Source organism: Pogona vitticeps, chromosome 3, assembly GCF_051106095.1.
Source record: "Pogona vitticeps strain Pit_001003342236 chromosome 3, PviZW2.1, whole genome shotgun sequence".
NCBI classification, from domain to species: Eukaryota; Metazoa; Chordata; class Lepidosauria; order Squamata; family Agamidae; genus Pogona; species Pogona vitticeps.
In genome coordinates, this window is record NC_135785.1 from 69,973,156 (window position 1) to 69,986,399 (window position 13,244).

Genomic DNA, 13,244 nt, shown 5'->3' on the forward strand with positions numbered 1-13,244 from the left:
TGAGCTGCCTTCGGGACTCCAGCTCCTGATTTTGCCTCGAGGTTAACATGTTAGACACAGTAAAAAGGTATATGCAGCACAGCTTATCTAAATAAAAAAAATCTTTGTTTGCTGCTGGAAGGGCTACAGGGAGGAGACCAGCCTTGCCCCTCTCAAAGTGGAATTCCACCGCCTTAGAAGCTGCCACCAAAAAGGCCCTCATTTCTCTCCTTACCAAATGTGCCTATGAACTAGTGGGACAAGTAGTCTTAAAGGATAGTAAACCAAATAAGTAATAATTTTTTAAACAATTGAATTTGTCCTGTCATTTACTTAACTCTTTAACTCCTTTGGCTCCACTACTTGCTTCTGCCTGTAATATTTATTCATAGCTAGTGTTCATCTTCTTTAAGCACCAAAAGTCTGGTCAATAATATATGAAACTGCAAAGAACATTGACATGTATTAAATAGTTGATGCAACTGCTATTATGAAAAGATGTTCAAGCCCCAGCAAGGTTCTTGCAAGACTAGTTTTCTTAATACTCTAAATGATATGTTCCCAAAACTGAATAAATCCACTGCCTTTCTTTCATGTTTTGGTGGGAAAAATTATTGTAGCACTTGCAGAGTACAATTCTTACCATGCAAGGATTGTAAGGTTTGAACATTTTAGTATAATGTACTGTTTTCTGTAATATTTGTGTGAGTATTGGACATGGGCCAATATTCAGTATATTAACATTTATGTGTTGTACAAAGTACTATGACTATAAACCAGATGAACACCTTTGAGGATAAATATTAATATGTTAAAAGCAAATATTTTAAACATTTGCAGTTAGGTTGAAATTAGTGCAGAGTACTACCTTTTTCTGAAAATGAGCTACTGAAACCTGTGTTCATTAAATGAAACTAGCTATGGATCAGTTTCGATTCATGTATTTATAGAAAAGCAAATAATTTGCCATTCTTTTGTTTTTCAGTGTAATGTCCAAATTCAGAAATGCCTTATGTAGATCGTCAAAATCGTATTTGTGGTTTTCTAGACATTGAAGAAAATGAAAACAGTGGAAAGTTTCTGCGTAGATATTTTATATTGGACACAAAAGAAGATAATTTGGTATGGTACATGGATAATCCACAGGTAAACTACTCTAGGATGTTTTTTAATGATTGTGCCATTCAGTATTGTGACTCTTATTTTTCTGATTTTTTTGAAAATTTTGCTGATTTTTACTGATGTTAATGAATATTTCTGCAAATATTAATTAATCATCCTTTTTTTAAAAAATGTGTTATATATTCTGTTAGAATCATGGTGGATAGTGGGGCTTCATCTTCATAATTAAAATTATGACCACTAAAAATTTTGATACCCAGGGTTTGGTCCTGGGCACTATTACAGGGAAATGAATTCTGTTGATCTCAGTGAAACACTTTTAGATGTATTGATAATCAAGGTCGAAGTTATTAAGTGGGCACAAGCTTAATCCCAATGCCTGGAGTGCTTTTGAATATGCTCCTGTCTTTCAAAGCTGAAAGGTGCTATTAGTTGTAGATATGAGTATGCTTGCAGTAATTTGTGGTGCTGTTTTGGATCACCAAACCTAAAGCAAGTTAAAGGAATACTCTGTATTTTGATGGATGATATTTTTGAATTCTGAAGTATTTGAAGTACTTGTGTTTGAACATTTGAAGGGATATTGTGACTTGATTGGTAGTATCCGTTTTATCTTACAATGTTATGTTTTTGACTACAGAACTTGCCTTCTGGATCACCACCAGTTGGATCCATTAAACTTACTTATATTTCAAAGGTATGTGTGTGTTCCTGAAAACACTGTATATCTCAAGAGGATTTTGATAGCATTTAAGTAACTAAAAGAAATCAGAACTTGTATATTTAGAGGAATGATTTCATATAGTATTTTAAAGAATGTTGCTTTTTGGTGGTTTCTTTTGAAGATGAGGTGGAGAGTGCGAAGTGAGAATTCTGAAATCAGTGACAATATTACGTATACATTGTGAATCTACTTTTTGTCTAACCTTCATAAGTTTTGTTTATGTTAAGTTCTAACTAGGGATGGCAGTTAGTGTTAATGATATTTTATGTGATCATATAGTTTTCAGCTTATTTTGACAAATCATAGTGTAAACTAAACATAGTTTCTCAGTTTATACACAGTCGTTGCATGGATATGGAATTGTACATTTGCTTAAAAAGACACAACTTTTTATTACATTCAGACTGGGGAAACCATGGTTAGTGCTGACCAAACAAGCCAGCCTTTGGTGTCCAATGTTAAAATGTGTCTTAATTAGTCAGGACATTTGTGAATGTTTACATCATCATGTAGCTTCCAATTCAGAGCTTACTTTAATGTACAAGGGAATAAACAAGAAATAGGTCAGGGTTAGCCACAACTTTCCATTATATCCAAATTGGAAAGCTATTGTTAATATCTTACAAACAAGCCAGCCTTTGGCATCTAACTTTGAGCTCCTGCTTGCTTTATATTATGGCTTGTTTGGAAGCTATTGGCCATCATTTTATATTTGGATGTAAATGCAATATATTGTTAATCGCAGCTTCCTACAGTAATTGGAGACGAGTGTTCGTGACAATAGGGTATACAACTTGTTTAATCATTGATTGTCTGAAATGGAATAATTCCAGTTAATTGAAGATGGAAGTAAATGCTTCTACTTGTCTCATGGTAGCAGAGAGGGATAGGAAGAAGTGGTGCCTCGTAAGACAAATTTAATTTATTCCACGATCAATGCCGTCTTGCAAAAAATTTGTCTTGCAAAATACGTTTTCCCATAGGAATGCACTGAAATTTAATTAATGCGTTCCTATGGGGGGAAAAATTAAAAAGTCACTTACCAGGTAGGGAGCTGGGGAAACACCATTGGAGGAATGGTAGGAGGGTCCCCTCGCCACAATCACAGGCTTTGGGGTCTCCCGGGGCTTCCCTTGCACCATCCCAGGACTTGCGGGTGCCCTCCACAACCATGATCGCTGGGGCTTCCCCTGCACCATCGGAAAACTCACAGGGCCCCCCCTCGCCACGATCGTCGGCTTTGGGGTCCCCCAGGGCTTCCCTTGCACCAGCTGAGGACTCACGGGGGTCCCTCCACGCTGCAATGGGTGCTTGCAGAGGCTTGCCAAGCACCATTTTTGAAGTTCCTGCCCTTTTCCCTTGCCTTCAGCAAGCCTTGAAACAGAAAAAGGAAAAAGAAAACAAAAAAAAAAGTCTTTTTACATTCTGAGGCTTGCCGAAGGCAGGGGTAAAGGGCGGGAACTTTTTAAAAAATGGTCCTTGGCAAGCCTCTGCAAGCACCCATCGCCATGTGGAGTGACTCCCATGAGTCCTCGGATGGTGCAGGGAAAGGCTCTGAAGCCGGCGCACATGGTTGCACAGGACCTCCGCCAGTGCTCTTATGGTGCAGGGGGAGCCGCTGGCTTTCGAGCCCTTCGGAGGCTTCCCCTGCACCATTGGAGCACTTCTGGGGGGTCCCTCCACGCAGCGATGGGTGCTTGCAGAGGCTAGCCCAGCACGATTTTTGAAGATCGTGCCCTTTCCCCCTGCCTTTGGTAAGGCTCTGAACGCAAAAAGGCTTTCTTCTTTTTCCTTTTGCTTTTTCCATTCGGAGGCTTGCTGAAGGCAGGGGAATAGGGCAGGAACTTCAAAAATGGTGCTCAGCTGGCCTCTGAACAGCAACATTTATCTTGTGGAAAACCGCCATAGAAACAATCGTCTTGTGAGGCACCAAAAACCTCGCCGGACCCATTTGTCCAGCGAGGCAATCGTCTTGCGAGGCACCACTGTATCATGAGCCTAAAGCTCGTTAGCTTAATGCTAAATCAAACATATAAATAAATTAATAAAATTGTTATAGAACTAACCATAGATATCTTGGATCCAGTGTACAAAATTGTAGTGTTTATTCTTGTAGCATTTTTACTGTGCTTTATTACAGAGGTCCCCAACCCTCCGTACACACTCATCTCCGCACAGCCTGTTTGCGGTTTCACGCGTGCTCCAGCACGCCCGTGTGAAAGAGCACCCGCACACTTGTTCGTGCATGCGCACGAGTGCGGAGGGTGCCCCACTTTCCCCAGCTGGTCTGCGGACCGAAAAAGGTTGGGGATCGCTGCTTTTATTACATTACTAAGAACAAAAATTGTCTAGTGTTGGATGTTAGCAAACACATCCTAATGCTGCAAAATATGACCTGTTGAGATAATTTGGTGAAGCAGTGCCACACTAATTGCTTCCATAGCATGCTGGCAACATGATTGTTCAACACAATCTCTGGTCTCTTTCGCCTCTAATTTCTCAAGCCTTCAGTGTTGAGAAACTGATGAGCATATTTAAATGTGCATGATAAAATAACACACTATTATGTAAAAGAGTTCTAATATTTTCAGTTTTGTGAAGGGTATACTTATTTAGAAGCTTAAGACACTTCTTTAGCTCTGTGAGGCATTTTGATTCCCTTTAAGATAGTTTAGTCTGGGTAGAGTAATACACTTGCAAGGTACTTGGAAACTGATCAACAGAGCTTAGGTTAGTCATTTCTAGAGTTTAAACATTTATATTTTATTGTAAAGCTCTTGGAAAAGGAGCAAGAGAGCTTAGTCAGAATGCTTCTAGAGGCCAGGCATTTATCTTTTATTTAAAGCAGAGGTGTACAACACAGAAACCCAGTTTTAAGATCCTTGTTTTTTTTCTGCTGCCAAATTCGATGTGGTGGTGACAAAAACACAGTATTTTACAACAAAAAAACTTGAATGTTTACATCCTCTGGAAATTCCATGCTATCCATGTTAGAAGAAGACTTTTAATAGAGAATATAGAATATGGTCTGAACCTACTTTCTTCTGTTTACCCAAGTCTTTGTTTAATGATAACTTTTGTGTAAAATGAAACCTTCGATGGCAAGATACTGAGGAATATGGGAAATCATGGCGGAATGTTGCTGTTTGGGAAATAGGTCCCTATGTAGTGGAACAATGTGTGTGGTTTATCTGTATATATAAAATTATGTTGAAAGGGTACTTTTATTTTATGCAATAGATGTGAAACTTATGGCATGTTTTGTGATTTGTAATGTAAACTATCATTTTTGTTAGGTTAGCGATGCAACTAAGCTGAGGCCAAAGGCAGAATTCTGTTTTGGTAAGTTTTAGTAGACAGCAGTTAAGTTACTATCGCTTAAAAAAATAGTGGAACAAAGGTATGTTCTTTTTCCTTAAAAGAGACAAACAAAAGTACTGTATGTAGAATGCCAGTTAATTTATACTTTATGTTTCCTTCACAATATAAAGAGAAAAATAAACTCTTTTTAATAGCTGAAATATTTGGAGTATTTAAAATAGTAAATGATCACATAAAATTCTTTCTATATCATTTGAAAAACTAAAGCAACATTTGTTAGGATTTATTTTATTTAAGTAAATATGTTTGTAACAACCAGTTTCTGTGACATACTGTAGTAACACTATTAATTTGTTGAGGCTTTAGGCAGTAATTGCAATAGTCATTAATGAGAACTTAATATTAGTATGTTTCTCCTTGGACTTCAGAGTAATTCCTTTGGGAATTAATTTGAGTTTTTAAGGGAAAAATCGTTAAATTGAGCCACAGTGAGCAACCTTGGAGAGTAGTTTCCAGGGCCATTTTCACCTTTCCCCAGTTTTATGGTGAGTTCCTGCTCCCAAATGCCTCCCTATAAAGAAATAAAGGATTAACCACTGAAGAAGTTACAAACAGCATTCCTAGAAGTGTTAAATATTGTTTAAGCCTCCTCTCTGGCCTAGGGCTTGACAGAAAGAAAATGCTATTTTAGAAACAGGAAGTGACTGAAGGATGGTTTTTGATTTCCAGAAAAGACTATTTCAGGCCTGAAACAAGTCTGGATATGCCTCCCCCCAATAGCGTTTTGATGAAAAACTGTGTCACCAAGGATTCTGAGAGTTACTGTTTATCTTCCTTTTTTTGTAATTTGTTTTCCCATTGGGGCAAATTTGAGGCCACACGTGGGCCGCAGTCTCCATTTTGCCTCCCCCCCCCCCCGAGACAGAACCACTAGAAACATGTTCACACAACTTCCTGCTGGGCTGCAATAACACTTTTGTCCAGCAGCGTGTTGGTCTGATATTTCTTTACTTGTTTCTTGTCTCAGAATTGCCTTCTATCAGTAGACTTATGCATGTTTTATCTGGGCATGGATGTTGGGCATTTTTAGGCTCCCCTAGTTTTTCTGAAATGGTACTCATTTTGGGATTTATTTATTTTGTCTTGGATGCTGGAGAAGTCGAACCATGCACAGTGCAACATCAAAGAATGATAGTTCTTATAAAATAGGGTTGCTTTTAAGTGTTCTACCACTTGTAGTCATTGCCAACAATGGAATTCTGTCCTGTGGACAGTCTACATTTGTTATTTGTACCCTGCAGCATGAATAAAGTAAGTAACAATATGGTCTCCAGCCACCTTTAAAAGAAGAGACATTCTTACATGAATATTCCTCTAGAGATGCGTCTAGAAGGGTGGGATAAAAATCAAACAAACAAACAAACAAATAAATAAATAAATAATATGGAAGGGTGTAGAATGACGTTTGTGAAAAAGGTTAGTTCAACTCTGATGCTTTTATTGTTTTGAATTACATACACAAAATATGAGAACTTTTTTGATGCAAGTTAATTAAACATCACATGGTTGCTAACATTAGGACATTAGGATGGCCTAGAACAGAGGTTCTCCAAACTACGGCCTGTGGGCCTCATCTGTCCCCTCGCCTTTTTATCCAGCCCAGCGAATGTCGCAGTGTCAGGTCCGCAGGATCAGGTCCGTTCCCTTCCTGCTGTCCTGGAAGGAGAAACTGCCCAATGAGTCCCTGGTGGGGAGTGGGGTTTCACTCTGTGCCTGCACACGTGCATGCGTGGGGTGCGGGGTTTCATTCCACACATGTGCGCATGTTCCTTTGGCCCTTGAAAATGTGTAATATATATGATGTAGCCCTCATGCTGAAAAGTTTGGAGACCCCTGGTCTAGAAAAGCAAAACAGCATTTTTAAATATACAGTATATATATGGGCACTAGTGAAAAATTTGCATTTGCTTCAGATTTTGAGATGAGCAATGTTGATTGCTGTATGTGTCTGAGCTGTTAAATGTTCTGCTTAGTCAAAGGGCACTGCTAAATATTTTTTTCAGCTAATGTGGCACATTCATTCTTCTGTTGTCTCCAACAGTCATGAATGCAGGGATGAGAAAATATTTTCTACAAGCCAATGATCAGCAAGACTTAGTTGAATGGGTAAATGTCCTGAACAAAGCTACCAAAATCACAGTAAGTAACTGTTTTTGGATGCTAGAGTAATTTCACATAGATTCTTGTGATATCCGTAGAGGTATAGCAAAACACTTTTTGTATTCTAAGGGTTTTTTAATTAGGTGAGGAGATTATATGTTTTTGGTGTTCTTTCAAGCATTAGCTACTACTTGAAATCTGTTAAATTCTATGTTTCATGATTTGACTGTGTTGAAAAACTTTCACAAATCTACTTGCCAGGAGTAATGAATCCTCTTCTGTGTTTCCAGTTAACTGTTTGACTACAATAATAAAATAAAGCAGTGTTTGAATTGTTGAAAGAAAATCTGTTGAGCAGTCACCTGGTATACAGGACAAGCTCATTTTACTTCTCGTTACTCACTCTGTAAGACTGGGGTCATTTGAACCATTCAATATGAACAGCTTTGACATAAATTCTTTTAGGTGGTCACAGCCAGGCATTCGTTTTATAGATATTAATTAGAAATATACTGTATAATTTGAAATGCAGGTATGTGTTTTTGGTTTGAAAAGGAATTTTGAAAAAATTAGTTCCCAGTTGTTAGAAAGTTCTGTATGTTGCACTTTGAAAAGAGTTTTCCAGATATCCATAGACAGTGCCTGAACATTAACTTGGTGAGGGAGAGGGCACAATCAAAACAGTTCTTCAGACCTGGACCATATTCATCTATGTTTTTAAAGAGTTTATCTCATGGAAAATTGCAAAGATATTTGGCTAAAATACACAATTTATGTAAAGCAGCCTTCCTGTTATAAAATAGGAAGACAGTTAATCTAAATCCTCTTTTAACAAATGAGTTCTAGAATGTACTAAGGAAATTTCTGTAATCTGCAGCTGCATTATATCATTCATGAATTTCTGAGAGAGATTAGACTAGAATGATTTTGTAGTAAGGTAGCTAAAAGACTGCTTCCACCCATAGGAGTGTGCCTGGACTTTGGGATCTTGAAAGTGAGACTCTGTTGAGTGTCACACCACTCTGAGGTTAGCCGGATTACCTGAAATTAGACTTTTTTGGTAACAGTATCTCAATTAAGAAACATATTCCCCCAAACACACAAGGCTCAATTTTTACTGAGTTTCCCACATCGGTCAAAGTGGTGTTCTTTTGTCATACCTTTGACTTTTGTTTAAACTTTGTTTTTGAAAAATGCTTTGGTTTTGTTCTTTTTCTTAATATTGGGATTTTACATAATTTAAGGGCCTGTGAGCAGAAATGTGATATGTAGATAACTTAAAGCATAGAATTGTTAAACATGTTAAATGAGGCCGAGAGAAAATGAATGCGGCTTTTGCAAAGGGTTATTAGAAATCTTTGAGAGTGCTATTAGACATATGGGTACAGGTGTTTTAATGGTTACAGGAGCTCACATTATTGCACAAGGTCATCTTGAATTTCACTGGAGAATTTGAAGGAAAGCAGATAATGGAAAGCCTCATGTTTTAAGCACCTCCCCAGATTCCTTCACCCTATTAGTGTGGAAGTAAGTGTTGAGTGATTGCTTTGATGAAGGGTGGATAAAAACCAATGATGTTTTTAAAACCAAATCATTTAAATCATGATTTATAGTAAAAAGTTGTTTTTTATATAAGTAATTAAAAATTAATATAAATAATCAAAAATACTTTTTTATTTAAAATGTGATTTAAAACAATTTGATTTAAGTCAAATCCACCCTGCTGAGGAGTCTTGGAATTATAAAAAGGAGTCTAGTAATAAAACATATCTGCAAGAATGGAGCTGCTTCAAATTAGTTTTGTATTAGCTGCCCTGTTTACAGACCATTGTACCATTCAATTTACAATGCTTAATTTTTTTCAAGGTACCAAAGCAGCCTGATTCACTGTCTCATGCTGATAACCCACACCACACTGAAAATCTGGGATTGAAGAAGCAAATGTCTTACCGAACAGATATTGTTGGCGGTGTTCCTATAATAACCCCTACTCAGGTACTGCTGTGTTTTTATAACATTTTTCTAATTAGGTACAGTACTGTATTATTGACATATTATCTCTCTAGGACAGTGGTTCCCAAACTTGGGTAACTCAGGTGTTCTTGGACTGCATTTCCCAAAAGCTTTCACTGCTAGCTGTGCTGGCTTGCGTTTCTGGGAGTCACAGTCCAAGAACTCCTGGGTTACCCAAGGTTTGGAACTACTGCTCTAGGGTGACTAATTTTCTGCAGTGTAGGAAATCCAGTGTCTACAAGAGTTACCTGTTTTCTTATCGGTGTAATATGTGGCTATGGGCACTGCTTTGAACATGGGAACCTGCTGTTTCTGATGAAATGGGAAAGCATGTATTTACATGTAGGAGTTTCATTTGCTCATTTAAAGAGCATGTGGGAATATAAATGGAGCTGTTTCATTTTACTCACTTTCTGTACTTAACCCTATCTAGAATCATTATTACTTGCTATCAGAAAACATTTTTCAGTTATTCTGCTGTATTGTCTAAAATGTATTTGTGTCTGTCAGATCTGGACATGTCTTTCCATTATAACAGGAAATACAGAGATCTGGGGCGGGAAGGGGCGCGCCATCCACCCACCGGCCTCCTTGGGCGGCGAGCGGCGGGCTCGGAGGCAGGCAGCTGCCCGGGGCAGGAAGGGGCGCGTCATCCACCCGCCGCTCTCCAGCCAGCCCGGGAGACACCCGGCCTCCTTGGGCGGCGGGCTCGGAGGCAGGCAGCCGCCTGGGGTGGGAAGGGGTGTGCCATCCACCCGCCGCTCGCCAGCCAGCCAGCCTGGGAGACACCCGGCCTCCATGGGCGGTGAGCGGTGGGAGGAGGGTTCGGAGGCAGGCAGCCGCCCAGGGTGGGAAGGGGCGCGCCACCCACCACCAGCCAGCCAACCCCAGATGCCCGGTCCCCTTGGTGGGGCGCAGACAGGACGAGGAGGGGGTCTCTGGCACGCTGCCCCCCGTCCAGCTGCTGCCGCCCTGATCCCGGTCCCCGGCGGGTGCCTCCTCCTTTGCAGCGCCTCCCGCCGTGACTGCTCTCTGGCTCGGCGCCAGGCCCTTCGGCCCTCCCTCCTCCCGAGGTGCCAATCCGGAGCGCCTCCGCTCCCCCCTCCCACTGTCCCCTATTTATGCAGGAGCTCTGGGGGGGTAGTGCAGCGCCAATCAGCTGTTTAAAAAGTCTTGCTTGCGGTGCCGATCAGCTGTTTAAAAAGCATTGCTTTGCTGTGATCGGTTCCCCAAGCAGGAAACCGATCATTGCAAAGCAAAATTCCCCCATTGGAACATCGGAAAACGATCGCAAAAGCGATCGCAAAATCTTCATTGCAAAGCGATTTCATCGTTATACGAAGCAATCGCTATGCAAGGCACCACTGTACAATTAAAAAGATAAAACAATTAAAATACAATTAAAATATATATTCTAAAAATTGCCATCAGGACCCACAGTTGACATTATTTCAATTAAAAGCCTTCTGGAACAGGACTGTTTTGACCTTGTGCCGAAATGTCATCAGTGTCGGCGCCAGACAAATCTCCCTTGAAAGGGTGTTCCATAGTCTGGGGGCAGCTGTTGAAAAGGCCCTTTGTCTACAAGCCATCCCTCTTACCTCCTTGACGGATGGCTCTTTCAAAAGGGCCCCTGGCTAGATCTTAACCTCCAGGTAGGTTCATATGGAAGGAGGCGGTCCTTCAGGTATCCAGGGTCCAAGCCGTTTAGGGCTTTAATGTCTAAATCAAGCACTTTGAATTGGACCCGGGCAGCAACTGCTAGCCAATGTAATTTAAAGAGAATTGGCTGGATGTGTTCCCTAGTGGCCTCATCACTCATCTAAACATTCACATTCTTATGAAAAATATCATTTGCTTATTTACAGTCGCTAGTATTCTAGGCTAGGCTTAACGCTGGTTTCATGGTTGATAGATGTGTAAGAGGGGCCTGGTAAGAGGATCAGCTTTGATAGCCATGTAAATCTGGTATCAAGTAGTTGTCATTGTTATACCTGTTATTACCCCCAGTGAGAGAAAAAGCAATCAGCTGTTCCAAAATATGTATATACCTGCAAATTCATGCTTAACTTTTAGAACATGTCATCTTAAATGAAAGGAAAGGACTGACTAATCAGAAATATTACTAATACAACTTACTTAATATGAAACTTAAGTAATTTAGTCTTTTGGCTACACATCTGTTCCTTGGTAAGAAAGAAATTATAGCACTTAGAATCTTAAAAATGTAGACAGCAAAACTCTTTATATTGCTCATATTTATGTAATGAATTCTGACCAAAGAAACAAATAAACCATAGGAACTTACCTGGATTTTAAACTGATACACTGGTTCTTAGGAAAATTAAATGTTTCAGATCTCTATATTGAGCTAGTGTTCAAAAATGTAACACTGGCTTTTCAGCAAAACAGAATTTCAAAAATCCCTCAGATAGCTTGATTCATACAGCTAGCTGCAAGTGTCTCAAGATCAGTTTCTTCAACAGTACTTCCAAAAGAAATGATCAGAATAGTTCTGTAAAATACCAAGGTGTTTTTTTTTGTCTGAGTGTGTGCATATGTAAATACAGATACATATACATTGAATTTAAGTTAAATGCAAAGACATTTCTTTAGACATGATGCAAGCCTGTGTGTGGTAAACTACAGACACAGTTGTGTGAAATAGCTTTCTGTGATATTCTGGTTTAAATGTTCCACCAACATAGTTACTATCCAGAATAAGTCTAAAGTAATGTTGATTTCTTAATTAATTGTGAACTACAATCTAAGCCCTCTTATTTATTTTTCTTTAGAAAGAAGAGGTAAATGAATGTGCTGAAGGTGATAAAAATTACTTGAAACGGTCCCAAAGCCACCTTCCTTATTTTTCTACCAAGCATCCCTCGGATAATGCTGTGATCAAAGCTGGCTACTGTGTTAAACAAGGAGCAGTGGTAAGCAACTAAGAGTTTCTGAGTTCAATTAGGTTTTTTTATTTTTGTATGATGCTACAGGAAGAAATTTTGCCACAGAAAATTATCGAAGAGATTATAGAAAGTTTAACCACCCAGTTGCTCAAACACATAATTGGAAATATGAACTTTATTTTGAGAGAAGGGCTTCTCTTCACACTATATACAGTGGACTCTTGACTTACAGGTGGCTCCACTTACAGACTTTTCGAGTTTCAAACTTCTCTGGCCGCAGAATTTAGGTTCGACTTGCAACCAGAGAATCGACCTACAGACCGGGGAAAAAAAACAAAATGGAACAAAAACGGCCAGTTACGGATTAATCGGTTTTCAATGCATTGTAGGTCAATGGAGTCTCAACCTACAGACTTTTTGACCTGCAGACACCGTTCCAATATGGATTAACTCCGTAAGTCGAGGGTCCACTGTAGTATGTAATATATCAGGAATGGGGAGCTACAGGCCCTTGATCCAAATCCAGCCCCCTTGGAGCCCCAGTCAGTCTTTCTGGGCTTCCCCAGATGACTACATCTCCTTTGTCATGACACCATAGAATTATAGAATAATGGAGTTGGAAGGGGCCTATAAAACAATTGATTCTAATCCCTTACTCAATGCAGGGATCCAAAACAACATATATCTTGCAGATAGTTGACTTCTTTTCTCTTGAAAATAGTTGGCAGTGCTCACCACCTCTCATAGTAATTGGTTACACTGTTATACTGCTCTAACAGGAAGTTTTTCCTGATATTCAACTGAAATCTTGTTTCCTGTAACTTGAGCCAACTATTGCATGTCGTGCACTCTGGGATGATTGAGAGTAGATACTGCCCCTCCTCTATAGTCATTCGACTGTTTGAAGAGTACTGTCATATCTCTCCTCAATCTTTTCTCCAGGCTAAATATATTCTGTCCTTTCAGTCTTTTCCCATAGCATTGGTTTCTAGTCCCTGATAGTTTTTGTTGCATTT

General features: G+C 39.5%; 1 protein-coding gene across 9 annotated transcripts in view; it reads left to right on the forward strand.

The window, feature by feature from the left end:
• Positions 1 to 13,244, forward strand: part of PLEKHA1 (pleckstrin homology domain containing A1) — a 44,557-nt gene that overhangs the window by 13,840 nt on the left and 17,473 nt on the right. For 8 of the 9 annotated variants that reach the window (XM_078391187.1, XM_078391189.1, XM_020786482.3 and 5 more), the window contains exons 2-7: positions 965 to 1,125; positions 1,742 to 1,798; positions 5,122 to 5,167; positions 7,248 to 7,345; positions 9,173 to 9,301; positions 12,115 to 12,255. In XM_078391187.1, coding sequence (XP_078247313.1) covers positions 985 to 1,125; positions 1,742 to 1,798; positions 5,122 to 5,167; positions 7,248 to 7,345; positions 9,173 to 9,301; positions 12,115 to 12,255 — 612 coding nt within the window. In that variant the 5' untranslated portion in view covers positions 965 to 984. The remainder of the gene's footprint in view (positions 1 to 964; positions 1,126 to 1,741; positions 1,799 to 5,121; positions 5,168 to 7,247; positions 7,346 to 9,172; positions 9,302 to 12,114; positions 12,256 to 13,244) is intronic. The other variant, XM_078391190.1, reaches the window with a different exon arrangement.